The following is a 12,585-nucleotide window of genomic DNA, read 5'->3' as shown; positions in this document are numbered from 1 at the left end:
TCATCCCCTCACGGCTTAGTGTACTGATCAAAAAAGTCCATAATGATCTGCGAAGCCTCTATATGCGTCGGGCCCTCACCCACCGAGATCTGGGAGAAGTTGATCTCGGTCGAAGCCCAGCAGTGTCCTAAACACGGAACGCCCCTCGTCAGCAAACAAAGATCCAGTCAAAATCTATACTCAACAAAACGCGAGGAAAACACAGCTACTGGGAAATGCAGAGAAGGAAAGGAAACTCACCCATATCATCAACCTTCCAATGCTGCAGCGCGCCCTGCGCACTCCCACACGTCCAGCTCATATGCTGCACATCCCCATCAAAGCTCTCCTCGACCGTCTTCCCCGCATCATCGCACCCGTTCCGCGCCGCCCACCACCCAAGCCACGTCGGTATATCCGGTTCCTGGCCGCCCTCGCCCGCGCCGCCGGCATAGTACACGCTCTGGTCGGCGCCGCCGTGGATCTCGAGGACGGGGAGCGGGCTGCGCGCCGGAGTGCAGTTGCCGTGCAGCGCGTCGTTGTCCGTGTAGAACGACCCCGAGGCCGGCGCGAAGGCGGCGAAATTAGATCCTACGGCGCTGCAGGCGATCGTGTTGACGAAGCCGCCGCCGATGGACATGCTGGTGCTGGTTAATATATACCTGTTTTAGGGTCCGGCTTTTTCGGGAGAACTGACCCTGTGGCGTAGATCCGGCTGTCGTCGACGCAGTACGCGGCCCGTACGGCGTCGAGCAGGTCCGACACGAATTGCAGGTCCTCGGAGACCGATACTTCGGAGTAGTTCGCTCCGGCCCATGCGCCCTGGGACAAAGATTCAGTTATTCGGATCGGGTCAGGTAGGTAAGAGTCACTTACGCCGATGCCGTTGGGGTAGACCATTATTTTCTGGATTTCTTGTTAGTTTTACTACCTTGGTATTATGGTATGGACGACGTACATTGCCGCTGAACCGAGCCTCGCTCATTTTCGTGTCCGCCTCGAAGAAAAGCCCGACGCTGCTTGAGCCGTGGAATCCGAGAACGACCGGGTATGGGGCCGTTTCGCTGTAGTTGGCCGGGAGGTGGACCGAATAGCTTCGGTCTCGCCCGCTGCTAGTAAGGCCGAAATATTGCGTTATGTTAGGAAGCGGGTGACTTTTGCCGCAACCCGCTGTCCCTTCGGATGTAACAGCGGCGGCGGCGCCGAAGATGGCCGTCGCGACGACGGTTCTAAAGCTAGTGAACCTCATCGTGAAGCTAACTATATGCTTTCTTAAAAAAATCAAGATACCGTGAGGTGAAGACGGTCCTCAAAATCATCTTGGCAACGTTTAGTTAATCTAGGGGCTCATGTGTTAATAAATGATCTACTGACCGAGATGATCGGCGGTACTGATCTATATCTGCCAATCACCTACCGAAGGATCGCATGTGATAGGTTGGAGCTACAAGGTCCTAGCCACCTACCCGAAAAGTAAAGTCAAGGTTACGATGTTTGGTTGGATGGAGCATTATTAGGGGTCGTCACGCATGTAACGTCATTCCATTCATAAGAAGTCGACATTCAGTTTTGAAGGTTTGATTGATCTAGCATAGTAACACAAACTGAGTGCTCATAATTACAACCGCAGGATCTTTCTGCCTCCTTTTTCATTCTGGATTTGCCAACTCCCCCCTGTCCTACACCTATGCCTTTCCCATGATGGAATGTCTCGTTGGCATGCTTCCATCGTATCGAGCAGAAAGACTGGTGGGGGAGAGTAAATCATCAACCATCCCTCAAAGTTAACGCCAACCTTTTTGCCAACCGTTCCTCTTTATTTAAAGCCATCGGTATATGAATCGAATCTTTTTCTTAAACCGTGGTCCCGTGAACCATGAGCCGTAACCATAGAGGTTGATCATATACCGAATCATTCCGGCAGGCAGTTTAGTTGAGTCGATACAACACAGCCCATCCCACATTGATGAGAATGAAGGCAACGTTGATCTCTAAGATAGTAATCTCTGCGGTGCCAAGTATCTGGTGGAACGAAGCGATAGCCATACCGTAAGCAGGGACGATTCGGTTGAGCATGAAGAATACTAAGGCAGGTATCGAGGAGAACGAGATTGCTTCTGCATCGGGTTGGGTTGCATTCTCAAGTTCGCGCTCCATGTAGATGAACGTAAGATACCATAGACAGGCCAGGAGTTGTGCGCTAAGAACGAATGTTGCCATTGCCGAGGCTCTGTGAAGAATCTCGTCCATCTTCTCTCGGAATTGGGGTCGGGGACGAAAGACGTCCAGGCATCGGGTATACGAAGGAGTAGTGACGTAGACTAGAGACCGAGTTAGTATTTATATCATCAAACAGCATCTCGTTATATGTGGCGCGAAATATTAATTAAGCACCCATTTGACCATTACATGTGATAGTTCAGAATGACACTCATGTATTGAGACACAGAGGGACGATAATAAAAAATAAGAGGGAAGCAAGTAGCAACGCAGTTACTGATGGAAGGTAAGATAATAGAAAAATATAATAAGAAATACTTACACGAACGGAAGAGTACGATTGCCATCATCGCGAGAATAGACTTGTCGAAAAATGGCACAGGTCGGTCTGCCGTGGCGGCAAGTTGGGCGATGCCCATAGTAAGACCGCGGACGGCCGGGATCTTCAAACCAAGAAGATCTTGATAGAAGGCCACGGTACCCATCATGGATATGACGTTGAGCCACATTACGAACATCCAGTCGATGAGCAGTGCATAGGTTCCTCGAACGAAGACATGGGGGCGACCGAGAAAGAACACAACGCGAGCTCGTTCAGAAGGAGGGAGCTGAAGAGCTTCCATGATCGAAGGCTGATTAATATCCATGATCACGGATGGGAGTTGATGGTTGAGAGTAAGGAAAGATTGTGAAGGTGATGAGGGTGATGAAGGTGAAGGAGTGAAGAAGGAAGATTTTGTGGTAAGGTTTAAGACTCGTGGTTCTGTCAACAAATGCGTGGCCTGTGGGCGGTGTAAAAGCGGCTGGGTAGTATAAGTTCTACGGCTTATACGGAGGGGGCGGCTTGTATAAGGCGGCTCGTATAAAGCGGCTGAGATGTGGTGGCTAGGACGAGCTGGCTAGGAAAGTGCCTAATAGGGGGCTGTTTATTGGATCCATCTCGGAGGTATGTCGTATAGTTGTGGTGAATAGCTTCACAGAGACGAGAACTATGCTATGGATATGAGACCACGACATAGCTATCGACGAGTAGATTATAGTCACCGTTGAGAATAGTATGACCACAGACAGGTTCTTTCATCTACCCAAGCTGATGAAATTTTATTCTTGTTTACCCCTTTTAGCACTTGAAACGAATAATCACGCACCACAATATAATGATAGGTTAAAGAACCCCATGATGGAAAATTCAATTTAGCTGGAGAGACTGTGGAACTCTTGTACCGGGCTTGGTTTTGATCGATGGAGTTTGGGGCGACAAGATACTGATGGTTAGTTAAGATCCTCCTATTTTGCAAATTTTTTTATATATCACTGCTTTTGCAATGACTTTTGGTTAGACCTTTAGTTACCATCCAGTCAGTTATAACCCCCTTAAAATAGATTACCTACATAACCCGATATTATCTAGCATATCGCGATCCTCCTTGAAAAAGATGGTGTCGTTTGCACAAGATTTGATCGACGGTTCAGGCATTGGCCGCGTCTTTGTCTTCCTGGATAGCTGATGCCTTGTCGTCGGTCTCTGAGTATTAGAATGGGGTACAGTGGAAACCAGGTGTCATGAAGAGAGGCGTATACCAAGGCCTGTTGGCTAGGTAGGCAATGCTTAGTAGAGTTGAGTCAAGTCAAAGCCGCGAATTTAACCACGGCGACTTCTCCGTTCCTCGGGTAGAGAAAAGCTCCCTCTTTTCCCCATATAACGCACAGGGAGAGACAGTCTCTACTAATCCAGTCCCCCGGCAATGAGAACAGCTCCTCCACCCGCTTTCCAGGGGCAGTGCTGGTTTGTTGGCGACCAGAAGTAGATGAAGCTCCGGTGGCTATATTGCTGCGAGATCCACGCAATGATTCTATGATGGATACAGGCCCGCCTGAAGGGATTTGCCAGGAACAGATAGAAAGATTTTCAGACAGGAATACGAGATGGTCTTCTGATTGAAACGAGAGCGGAAGAGCGACTTTAGATGCCATCTCATGAGGAATAGAAACTGGAAGTATTGGCCTTGATCCATTGGTCTGTTCAACTCTAGAGGCCGTTTCTGGAGGTATTGACAATCTGGACGTTTCGAAATAATGGAGAGCCCTTTCCTTTATATTGTGGTCGCGAAAAGACTTTTGGACCAATATGTGCCTTTTGTCTTGGGTGACGATGACTTTATCAACTTTGAGCACTTCCGAGGAGCCCGTCAGCCATGTGACATAGACTTGCTTCTCAATTAAGTCCCAGTTCAGAATCTCCGCATGTTGAGGGTTGAACCCAATGATCAGTTCAGGGTCTTGAGGATGAACAATCCACTTGCATTCGGCTATCAGCAATTCAGCTGAATTTACCACTGAAAATAACGTGAGCGAGATGGAATGAACGGTGTTAGATGTAAACACCAAGAGACAGCTTGAATCAGGTTGGAAAAGCAATTGTGTGATCGGCCCTTTCGTTATGTTCTTCATTGGAATCTCTGCCTTGATTTCCACTGCCGGCTCTAGAACGCTTCCGTTCATAGCGACTCTTATGATGAAGACCCTTCTACCAGTGTCGGAAAAGCATAGGAACCTTCCATCATCACTCCAACTCATTTGCTCGATGCTCGAAGCATCTTTAGGCGTGATGGTGTCGAAAACCTTGTCTTGATGCAAGTCAAATAGATGCGCCGGCCCCCTTTTCGTTCCACAGCTGTATATGCGTCCTGCGGGCGAGGCTGCGAGTGTAGTGATGCCAGTCGAAGGATTACTGGTAAAACTCTCAGTTCCATTTCCACTTTCGGCACTTTGACGGGCCTGTTCTTCGAACTGCATGATTAAGAAAGGGGCTTAGGGTCGTATACAGAATTACGAACTTTTTGGGTCTTGTTTGACCTCGTAAGGACCCCTTAAATCCTTTTAGGTTGTTGCGTCCTTTTATGGTGAACTTATTTCTTGTCATCTACTACATTCTTTCCTATTTAGGATACGACAGCCATCTTCCAACAGCATATAGTGTTGGTGTCTAGTCTTAATCCAACAACACTCTCCTAGTCTATCATCCAAGCAATGCACCTTGATTCCATCCAACATGCATGCCTTTTCCTAATGCCTCTATGATGTGCGTAATAACATAAGTTCTTTCGGATCCCACACACTCCCATAGGATCCTCTGATGTCATAGACACGTTGGCTGTCAGGACTAAATGTTAGACCTAGAACAATGTCTAGGGACGCCACTTGATATACCAAACCAAAGCCGGACGTGGTAAAAACTTTTACTATTCCGCGCGAATCGCCAGTAGCGAAAAGGTTCCCTTCTCCGTTGATTGCCAGTTTAGATGCCCCTATAGACATCTCAACAGCTTTGTCTTCATACGGACGCCACTTGAAAACAACTCCCTCCATATAAAGACCCAGTAGTTCAGGGTCGTGCGGATGCCAGACCGCATCAATCACCTCGCCCCTAGCAACTTGTTTTCGTGTTCGCCAACAATGACCTATGTGTGATGGTCCATCTACCTCAAATGCCGACAGCGGGTGTCCACGATAGGCCACGGCAATCAACGTTGCATCCTTATTTAAAGCCATGTAATTTGGCGAGTTCAGAAAGTGCCCTTCGAGCTCCGGTTCTTCCAACTCTACGACAAGCTCCCAGGTGGGAAATTGTTGGTTCAGGTCAAGCGAGTGTATCCTCCTGTCGTCATGTCCCACAAGAAGAGTTTTACTGTTGTTGGTAAACAGTATGGAAAGTGGTCGGGGTCGCGACTCAAGGTTATTGACCAATATTTTACAGTCTCCGGTAGATGTTTCCCATATCTTTGTCGTTCGATATCCATAAGTAACAAGCAATGTAGCAGTACTATTAAGTTCCATTCTGTACACACGTTCTCCGTGTTTGATTGGGGATACCTCTACCTCTCCAAATGTTGAAGAGTCATATAGGAAGACGTCCCCTGGAGAGGTAAGGAAACCAACTAGAGCCCCAGATGCCGCAATGGATGATGCGTAGTCTCCATACCCGAAAGACATACGTGCGAGTGAGTCATCCCAGTCTTCCATAGAAATTCCCGATACTGTAATGCTACTCGCTTCTGCTTTGCCGAATAGTTGGTATATCGAAGACTTCCGAGGGCAGAAAGGAGGAATGAGTTCGTATATCGACTGTGGGTTTCGCCGCAAGTTCGCACCAAATTTTCCTAATATCTTGACAAAGTCAATAGACCAGCTTTTGAAAAGCTCGTGTTCTGTAACATATACGTCGTTATCACCTAGCTTTGTGGCGTACTGTTGCTCCTTCAGACAGTATTTCGAAAGATCCTTTGAAGCTTGGATAAGTACTTGTTGTTGGTGGATAATAGAAATGACATATATCCACGTTAAAACCCAGTGGCTAGTCAGGAACTCCTTCAGAACCTCAATGATCTGTGTACGACCGGGTGACGTTGAGATTAGATGTGGCGACCACCAGCTTGAAGCATAATCAACAAATTCCGGAGTCTGATTCTGAGTTATCTTGTCTCGAAGGTTCGCGGTCATAAGACAGTTCATGCAACTTAAGAACATGCGCTCATGAGCGGTTCCAGGATCAACGCGGAATGGTTTCTCGCCAGCGCTCATCAGGTACTCGCGAGCAGTATGATGTATCATCGTGACATTTCCGCTATTGTCAATAGTCACGAAACCACCACATAGATCTATGATCGATCGTCCGAAATCTAGCATCTCGGATATATCTTCGTCCAAGCCATGCGGTAACTCTGCAATCGACAGTTCACGGAACGAGCAAGCGACGCACTCTAGAATGCTCGACACTAAAGCCCTGTCAGCTTGCGAGTGATTCTGTGCGATCGATGATGCCATTCGTTCATACAGTGCTTCCATTCCAACCGGCAACTCCTGGAACGCCAGCTCGACATCAGAGAGTCTATGGCATGAATTCAACCTATCAACAGCAAGTCGAACCCACTAGAAAATTAGTTCATTTTACAGGCAAGAAGATCGCTCTTGGGAAACTCACAAGAAAGCTATTTTGTGAACCTTCCACAACTCGCTTCACAACATTCTCTCTGAAATCAAGGCTACCAGGCATATCAAGTTCTTGACGGATATACCATGATAGATCTTCAAGGTGACCCTCGACAGTCACGGCTCCAACAGTTAATGAACCTGGGACCTTTTGAAAGGCAGATCCGATTTCCGAGATTTTGCGCCCTGTGAGTAGAATCCGAAGCGGGATGGGATAGCGAGAGATATCCGAAAGCAACTTAATAGTTGCCCGAGGATCATGTGCCTCATCTAACCCATCTATGATCCAATAGAAAGGCTTTAACTCCTGCTTCATATTGAATAGAACAGCTTTAAAGATGCGATCCCAAATCATCCTAGGGCTCGCAGACTCATAGTCAATGCCCTCATCAATGAGTTCAAGGAGCTTCCGCGCGAAATTCGGGACGGCTTGGGCCAATTGAAATGCAATTGACCGTAGCAGGAAACTCAGAGTCCGTTTCTTCTGATCACCAAATCTTATGAAGAAATATTGGCAACAAGTACCACGCTCTACTAAGTGGTTAATGATGAACGACGACAACACCGACTTTCCGGTACCAGGTCCGCCGCTCAACCATAAGAAACAAGGCACAGACTCGGAGGCTCTATCCCATTCAATAAAGTTCTCATCTTGAAGAATCCATCCACAGGTCCCAGGCTCCCACTGGTCCCTAAAAAAGCTATAATCGACAAATGGGAGCTCCGAGATGGCCAGTAGAGACCTCAGGCCACGCATTTCGTCTTTATTTAACGGGGCATCTTTCTTTGCTTTAGTTGTTGATTCTATTTTGCCGATAAGTGATTTGATAACGTTCCTCACGGCGATGTAATTGGGATCTGTAGGGCTTCCGAATTTGCACACATTATGGTGATCTGCATCAAGTGCCCTTGAAATTTCCCCGGGATACCCAAGAACAGAGGAGTCTTTTTCCAAAACCATCTACGAAATAATCAGCAGAGGGTCAGATAGTGGCTAAATACCACTCACAAAATTCATCAGACCTATGGAAGTAGGCCGAGTTTCATAAAATGAAATGATATCCAGCCGAGGTGCAATGTGGCGGAATTGCTCGTTAAGTCTTTCCAGGGTGAATGAATTTTTCACAAGCTCAGATATATATTGCTTCGGATTCGTGATCATAGCTGACTGTAGGATCCGATTCAACGTCTGAGCAAGATGTGTGCCACGGTGTGGTGTGGAGAGGAAGACGATTGCAGATATGGCCTTTATGATAGATTCATATTCCGGGTCGTTTTGACCCTCTATGTAGGCCTATAATTCGTTAATACGGAGATTATTAACAGGGTCTTATACGTACTTCCTTGAATATGAGACCTCCCATGCTATGGACTACGAAAATCAGAGGCACCTGATAGCCGAGTTAGACGTATCAAGAGGTATCTTGTTCAGAGTCATGCTTACACTTCCCATATCTAAGTCGTCCCCTTGATCATCCTTGGCGTATTTTAGATCGAATAATAACTCTTTCGCAAAGTCAAGTATGGAGGTGCTCACACTTCCTGCTTTGCGGAAGTTGGCGTTGTATCCAAAGGTTAGTATTCTAGCATGGCAGATGTCTGACTCAAGAGGCAGAAACTTCGCTGGCCAAAATAGATCTGGATCTCGGTTTTTCGACCAGGTCCACCGACTGGTTCCCCCGAGTCCGTGTATGAAAATAATGTCCGCTTTACGAACATTTTCGGGGGTATATACGACAGTTAGGCCCAGCGGCCCAGCCTCAGTCTCATTATTCTTTCGCAACTGGACATCGCTGTTGTTTGCCGTACCAGTTGAGAAATGAGTGGTCGCTCTATGTTCGATCGCATATGCTTGAATTGGGTATGAGACGTTAGACGATATTGAGTTAGAACCTTGAGATTCGGATGCTGCTTGGTGAGGCTGCGTTTCATCGCGGGGTTTCCTCCTGAACGTCGACAGTCTTCGAAGCTGGTAACATGTTAGTTTGCAAGGTCGTAGAGGTGGAATGAACAACTGACCATCGCGCGTTAATGGGCTACTCAACCATGGAAATTATTGAAGCCCCCAACGTTAGACTTTCTTGAAGGTATTAAGTGCTCAAATCCTCGAAGCATGAGGTGGCCTCCCAAGGCGCCCACTGTCGGTTGTAAGATGTCACATGCAGCCCCATACCAACCCTGCGCATGCACAGCCTCAACCCCCTATTTGCTACCTAAACGCCGAGGTAGCATTGGCAATATAAGTCAACCAACAGTAGTATTCAAAGCCTCACTTCGGGCTGTACTACTTCGAAAAGCCTGGAGTTCAGCCCATCGAATATTCGTAATTTCTCGCTCAAGATCTTTCTAAGCTCACTGGCTGCAAATACGATGTCTTCAGATTCGTCGGAGTGGGTATCAGAAATTAAAGGGAACTTTCCCATTAACAGAGCAGTTCTTAAAGGCAAAGATAATTAGTGTGAAAACGTCGATAGCCCTAGCTAATCGCCTCTATAGTTATGCCCAACGGTACGAGGATAGTTTCTGCTGAATCGAATGGTACATCAGCATGGTCAAAAACGGCGAAAGTATCAGTCATATTGCAAGATGGGACCAAAAAGAACTACTTTCTAAAATGCGCAACCGGCCAAGGCGCTCGCGCATTAGCCTTTGGAGAATTCCACTCTGCATCTGCTATTAACGAAGTTGTACCCAAGCTTGTGCCCAAGCCGTGCGGATGTGGTGAATACCAAAATGGGGAGTCAACGGTATACTTCTTTCTGGGGGATTTCCATGATATGGACCTTTCTGGAATTCCAGAGCCTGCTGAGTTCATGTCCAAGATAGCAGAACTTCATGAAAAGGGCACTTCTCCAAATGGAATGTTTGGATATCCCGTTCCGACCGTGTGCGGCAAGATGGAGCGTACAGTAACCGTAAGAGATTCCTGTCGGCAAACCAATCTTGGCTCACCCAAGCCTTCACGATGCCTACCAAGACCAGCCCACTTCGATAAGTCACTAATTATGAACATGTAGTGGGAGACGAGCTGGGCGAAATCCTTCACACATCAACTTCAGGACGTCATAAAGTATGATAACGAGACGAATGGTGTTTGGCCGGAGTATGATGCCGCCTGCAAGCAGCTCATCGATGTGGTCATCCCAAGACTGTTGGGAGCTCTACAATCCGACGGTCGCAATATAACTCCGTCTCTAATACACGGCGATTTGTGGGAACGGAACATCGGGATTGATATGGAAACAGGCGAGCCTGTCTTGTTTGATCCTGGATGCACGTATGCCCATCATGAGATGGAGTTCGGGACTTGGCGATGTACATGGGCGAATTACTTCAATTCGAATACGCGCATCTACACGCGACTTTATCAGCGCCACATCGTGCCTTCAAACCCGGTAGCAGAATGGGACGACCGCAACCGTCTCTATAGCATTCATCCGTATCTCAATGACTCGGCCGGCCATCCAGGAAGTATTTCGAGGCAAATGTTAGTGACCTGTTTTTCTTCAGCATCAGATCTCCTAATAACTAACACTTCGCAGAGCTTATAACGATATGTTATATCTTTGCGAGAAGTACGGGCCCTTGGACAGCTTAGAGAAATATAACCCAGAAAAGGATATTAGCCTGTAAGGGTAAAGTAACTGGAATAGTACCGAATCTTAAGAATCTCAAATAAATCGGCCTGCTGTACCCTAGAATGTGTAGGCAAGTACGTGTTGCTGGTAGCACGGTCGGACATCCAATCAACTTTAAGGGTAGGCGCGATTACTAATAGACCGATTTCGTAACTCCGTAAATCCGAATGCTCGGAGGTACGCACAATACAACCGGAGACTCGGGGAGACAATGAACGAACGAACCGCACCACACTCCTTAAGAAAAGTCGAGGCGACAAAACCTCCGTCATCTCTAAGCTGACATGGCTCTTACCAGAGACAATTGCTCTATAACAGGTCGCGACCCTGTTTCCCTATTTCAATGTCTTTGCGACCGTTAGCCAGAGGAGCGTGGAGGCGCACCGCCTATAGAAGACAAACGAACTTTGTAACCCCGATAGCCACGCGACGGTATTTGAATACGGTCCCGAAATGTCCTGAGCCGACATGCGATTGCGCGGATACGCCGTCGATGCCCTGGGGGAAGGGCATTGATACGAATGCTAATCTGAATGGCCTCATAGCGGCGTACGCGCAACAGGTCTTAATATGTACTGGCAAGGATGATTGGTCATCGCGGATAGAGGAGGATAATAGCGGCGATAATTTAGCAGCAGACTTGAAAGAACTGATCGGTCGAGGAGGTGTTTATAGTGATGTGAGTTTCAATCTGATTCTCTGGGAGAATTACTTATCCGATTCTATGCGATTCTCGGGCATCGTCCAAAATGACCATATGCTAACGCTAGATAATCATAGCCCTTTCATAATATCTCTATCGTGAACACCTCTTTCCCCTCGGCGATCTCTAGACGGCCTGAAGTGCAGACTACGTCGGTCTACCTTGTCCCTAGTTTCAAATACATCCCGTTCCTCCCAAGAGTGTCATTCGAATCCGTAGAAGCCTTGGTTAAGGGCTACCTACTCCCGGATAAGTTACATCCGATGAATGATGGGCTATCCCCGATACATAAGGACCGATTGACGCGGAAAGAGACTTACCAGCAATTGCTCTACGGAGTACGCGATGTAGAAGATGTGCTTGTATTAATATGCGGGCATGGAGAGAGGGACAAGAGATGTGGTATCTACGGGCCCATCCTTCAAGAGGAATTCGAAAGACAATTACCTCGGACGGGAATAGATGTTCTTCAAGGGCCGGCACTCGACGAAAGTATCACTGCGCCACAGCTCTCTGGCACCACATCAGAAACACAAATACCACGTACAGCAAGGGTTGCCCAGATTAGCCACATCGGTGGTCACAAGTATGCAGGCAACGTTATAATCTATATCCCGCCAAAGTTCAAGAACAGCGCGGGTAACTCGCATCCCTTAGCCGGCCACGGAATCTGGTACGGCAGGGTAGACCCGAAGCATGTGGAGGGAGTCATTAAGGAGACCATTCTCAATGGAAACGTTATCGCCGATCACTTTAGAGGCGGAATCAACCAACAGGGAGAGATCCTTAGATTATAGAGGTTATGTATTTGGCCGTATTCAGATGCTGTGTCGAAATGGTAGACTCCCGGTTTTGTACGATTATTCATGATCAAACTCCGACTTATGAACAGTCGACTTGGAATAAGGCGAAACAGGAAAAGGCTTTGATTGGATGGGTACATAGATGTCAAATACCAAATCCTGCTCTCTCACTTCTCGATATCTTGCCTATTAAAAATATCGTGAATTCATGAGGCTCCATAAGCCGGCAAAGAATCTATACCCCTTTCTCGGG

General features: G+C 47.4%; 5 protein-coding genes across 5 annotated transcripts; 2 read left to right on the top strand and 3 right to left on the bottom strand.

Moving 5' to 3' along the window:
- Positions 1 to 8: 8 nt before the first annotated feature.
- F4807DRAFT_455129 (carbohydrate esterase family 1 protein) lies at positions 9 to 1,228 on the bottom strand (the record flags this gene model as incomplete). Its single annotated transcript, XM_048000662.1, has 5 exons — positions 9 to 127; positions 241 to 620; positions 677 to 801; positions 856 to 885; positions 938 to 1,228. The coding sequence occupies 5 exons, from the start codon at positions 1,226 to 1,228 to the stop codon at positions 9 to 11; spliced, it is 945 nt and encodes a 314-aa protein (XP_047859195.1).
- A 353-nt stretch (positions 1,229 to 1,581) lies between these two features.
- F4807DRAFT_404202 (uncharacterized protein) lies at positions 1,582 to 2,352 on the bottom strand. Its single transcript, XM_047996089.1, has one exon. It carries the CDS (start codon positions 2,227 to 2,229, stop codon positions 1,909 to 1,911), a length of 321 nt encoding a protein of 106 aa, XP_047859194.1. The 5' UTR covers positions 2,230 to 2,352; the 3' UTR covers positions 1,582 to 1,908.
- Positions 2,353 to 3,822: 1,470 nt separating this feature from the next.
- On the bottom strand, positions 3,823 to 9,210 carry F4807DRAFT_449259 (uncharacterized protein; the record flags this gene model as incomplete). Its single annotated transcript, XM_048000004.1, has 10 exons — positions 3,823 to 4,290; positions 4,324 to 4,497; positions 4,534 to 4,723; positions 4,754 to 4,989; positions 5,317 to 7,128; positions 7,181 to 8,149; positions 8,198 to 8,482; positions 8,529 to 8,579; positions 8,633 to 9,157; positions 9,208 to 9,210. 10 exons carry the CDS (start codon positions 9,208 to 9,210, stop codon positions 3,823 to 3,825), a joined length of 4,713 nt encoding a protein of 1,570 aa, XP_047859193.1.
- On the top strand, positions 9,208 to 10,995 carry F4807DRAFT_5424 (Fructosamine kinase-domain-containing protein). The gene is made up of 4 exons (XM_048003187.1): positions 9,208 to 9,631; positions 9,685 to 10,103; positions 10,206 to 10,675; positions 10,731 to 10,995. Exons 1-4 carry the CDS (start codon positions 9,559 to 9,561, stop codon positions 10,819 to 10,821), a joined length of 1,053 nt encoding a protein of 350 aa, XP_047859192.1. The 5' UTR covers positions 9,208 to 9,558; the 3' UTR covers positions 10,822 to 10,995.
- Positions 10,996 to 12,505, top strand: F4807DRAFT_5425 (Sucrase/ferredoxin-like-domain-containing protein). Its single transcript, XM_048003189.1, has 2 exons — positions 10,996 to 11,505; positions 11,607 to 12,505. Exons 1-2 carry the CDS (start codon positions 11,170 to 11,172, stop codon positions 12,324 to 12,326), a joined length of 1,056 nt encoding a protein of 351 aa, XP_047859191.1. The 5' UTR covers positions 10,996 to 11,169; the 3' UTR covers positions 12,327 to 12,505.
- Positions 12,506 to 12,585: the final 80 nt, after the last annotated feature.

Source organism: Annulohypoxylon truncatum (assembly GCF_022578515.1).
Source record: "Annulohypoxylon truncatum strain CBS 140777 unplaced genomic scaffold F4807scaffold_1, whole genome shotgun sequence".
Taxonomy (NCBI): Eukaryota; Fungi; Ascomycota; class Sordariomycetes; order Xylariales; family Hypoxylaceae; genus Annulohypoxylon; species Annulohypoxylon truncatum.
The sequence above is the reverse complement of the archived record's forward strand: the minus strand, read 5'-3'. Positions and strand labels throughout refer to the sequence as shown.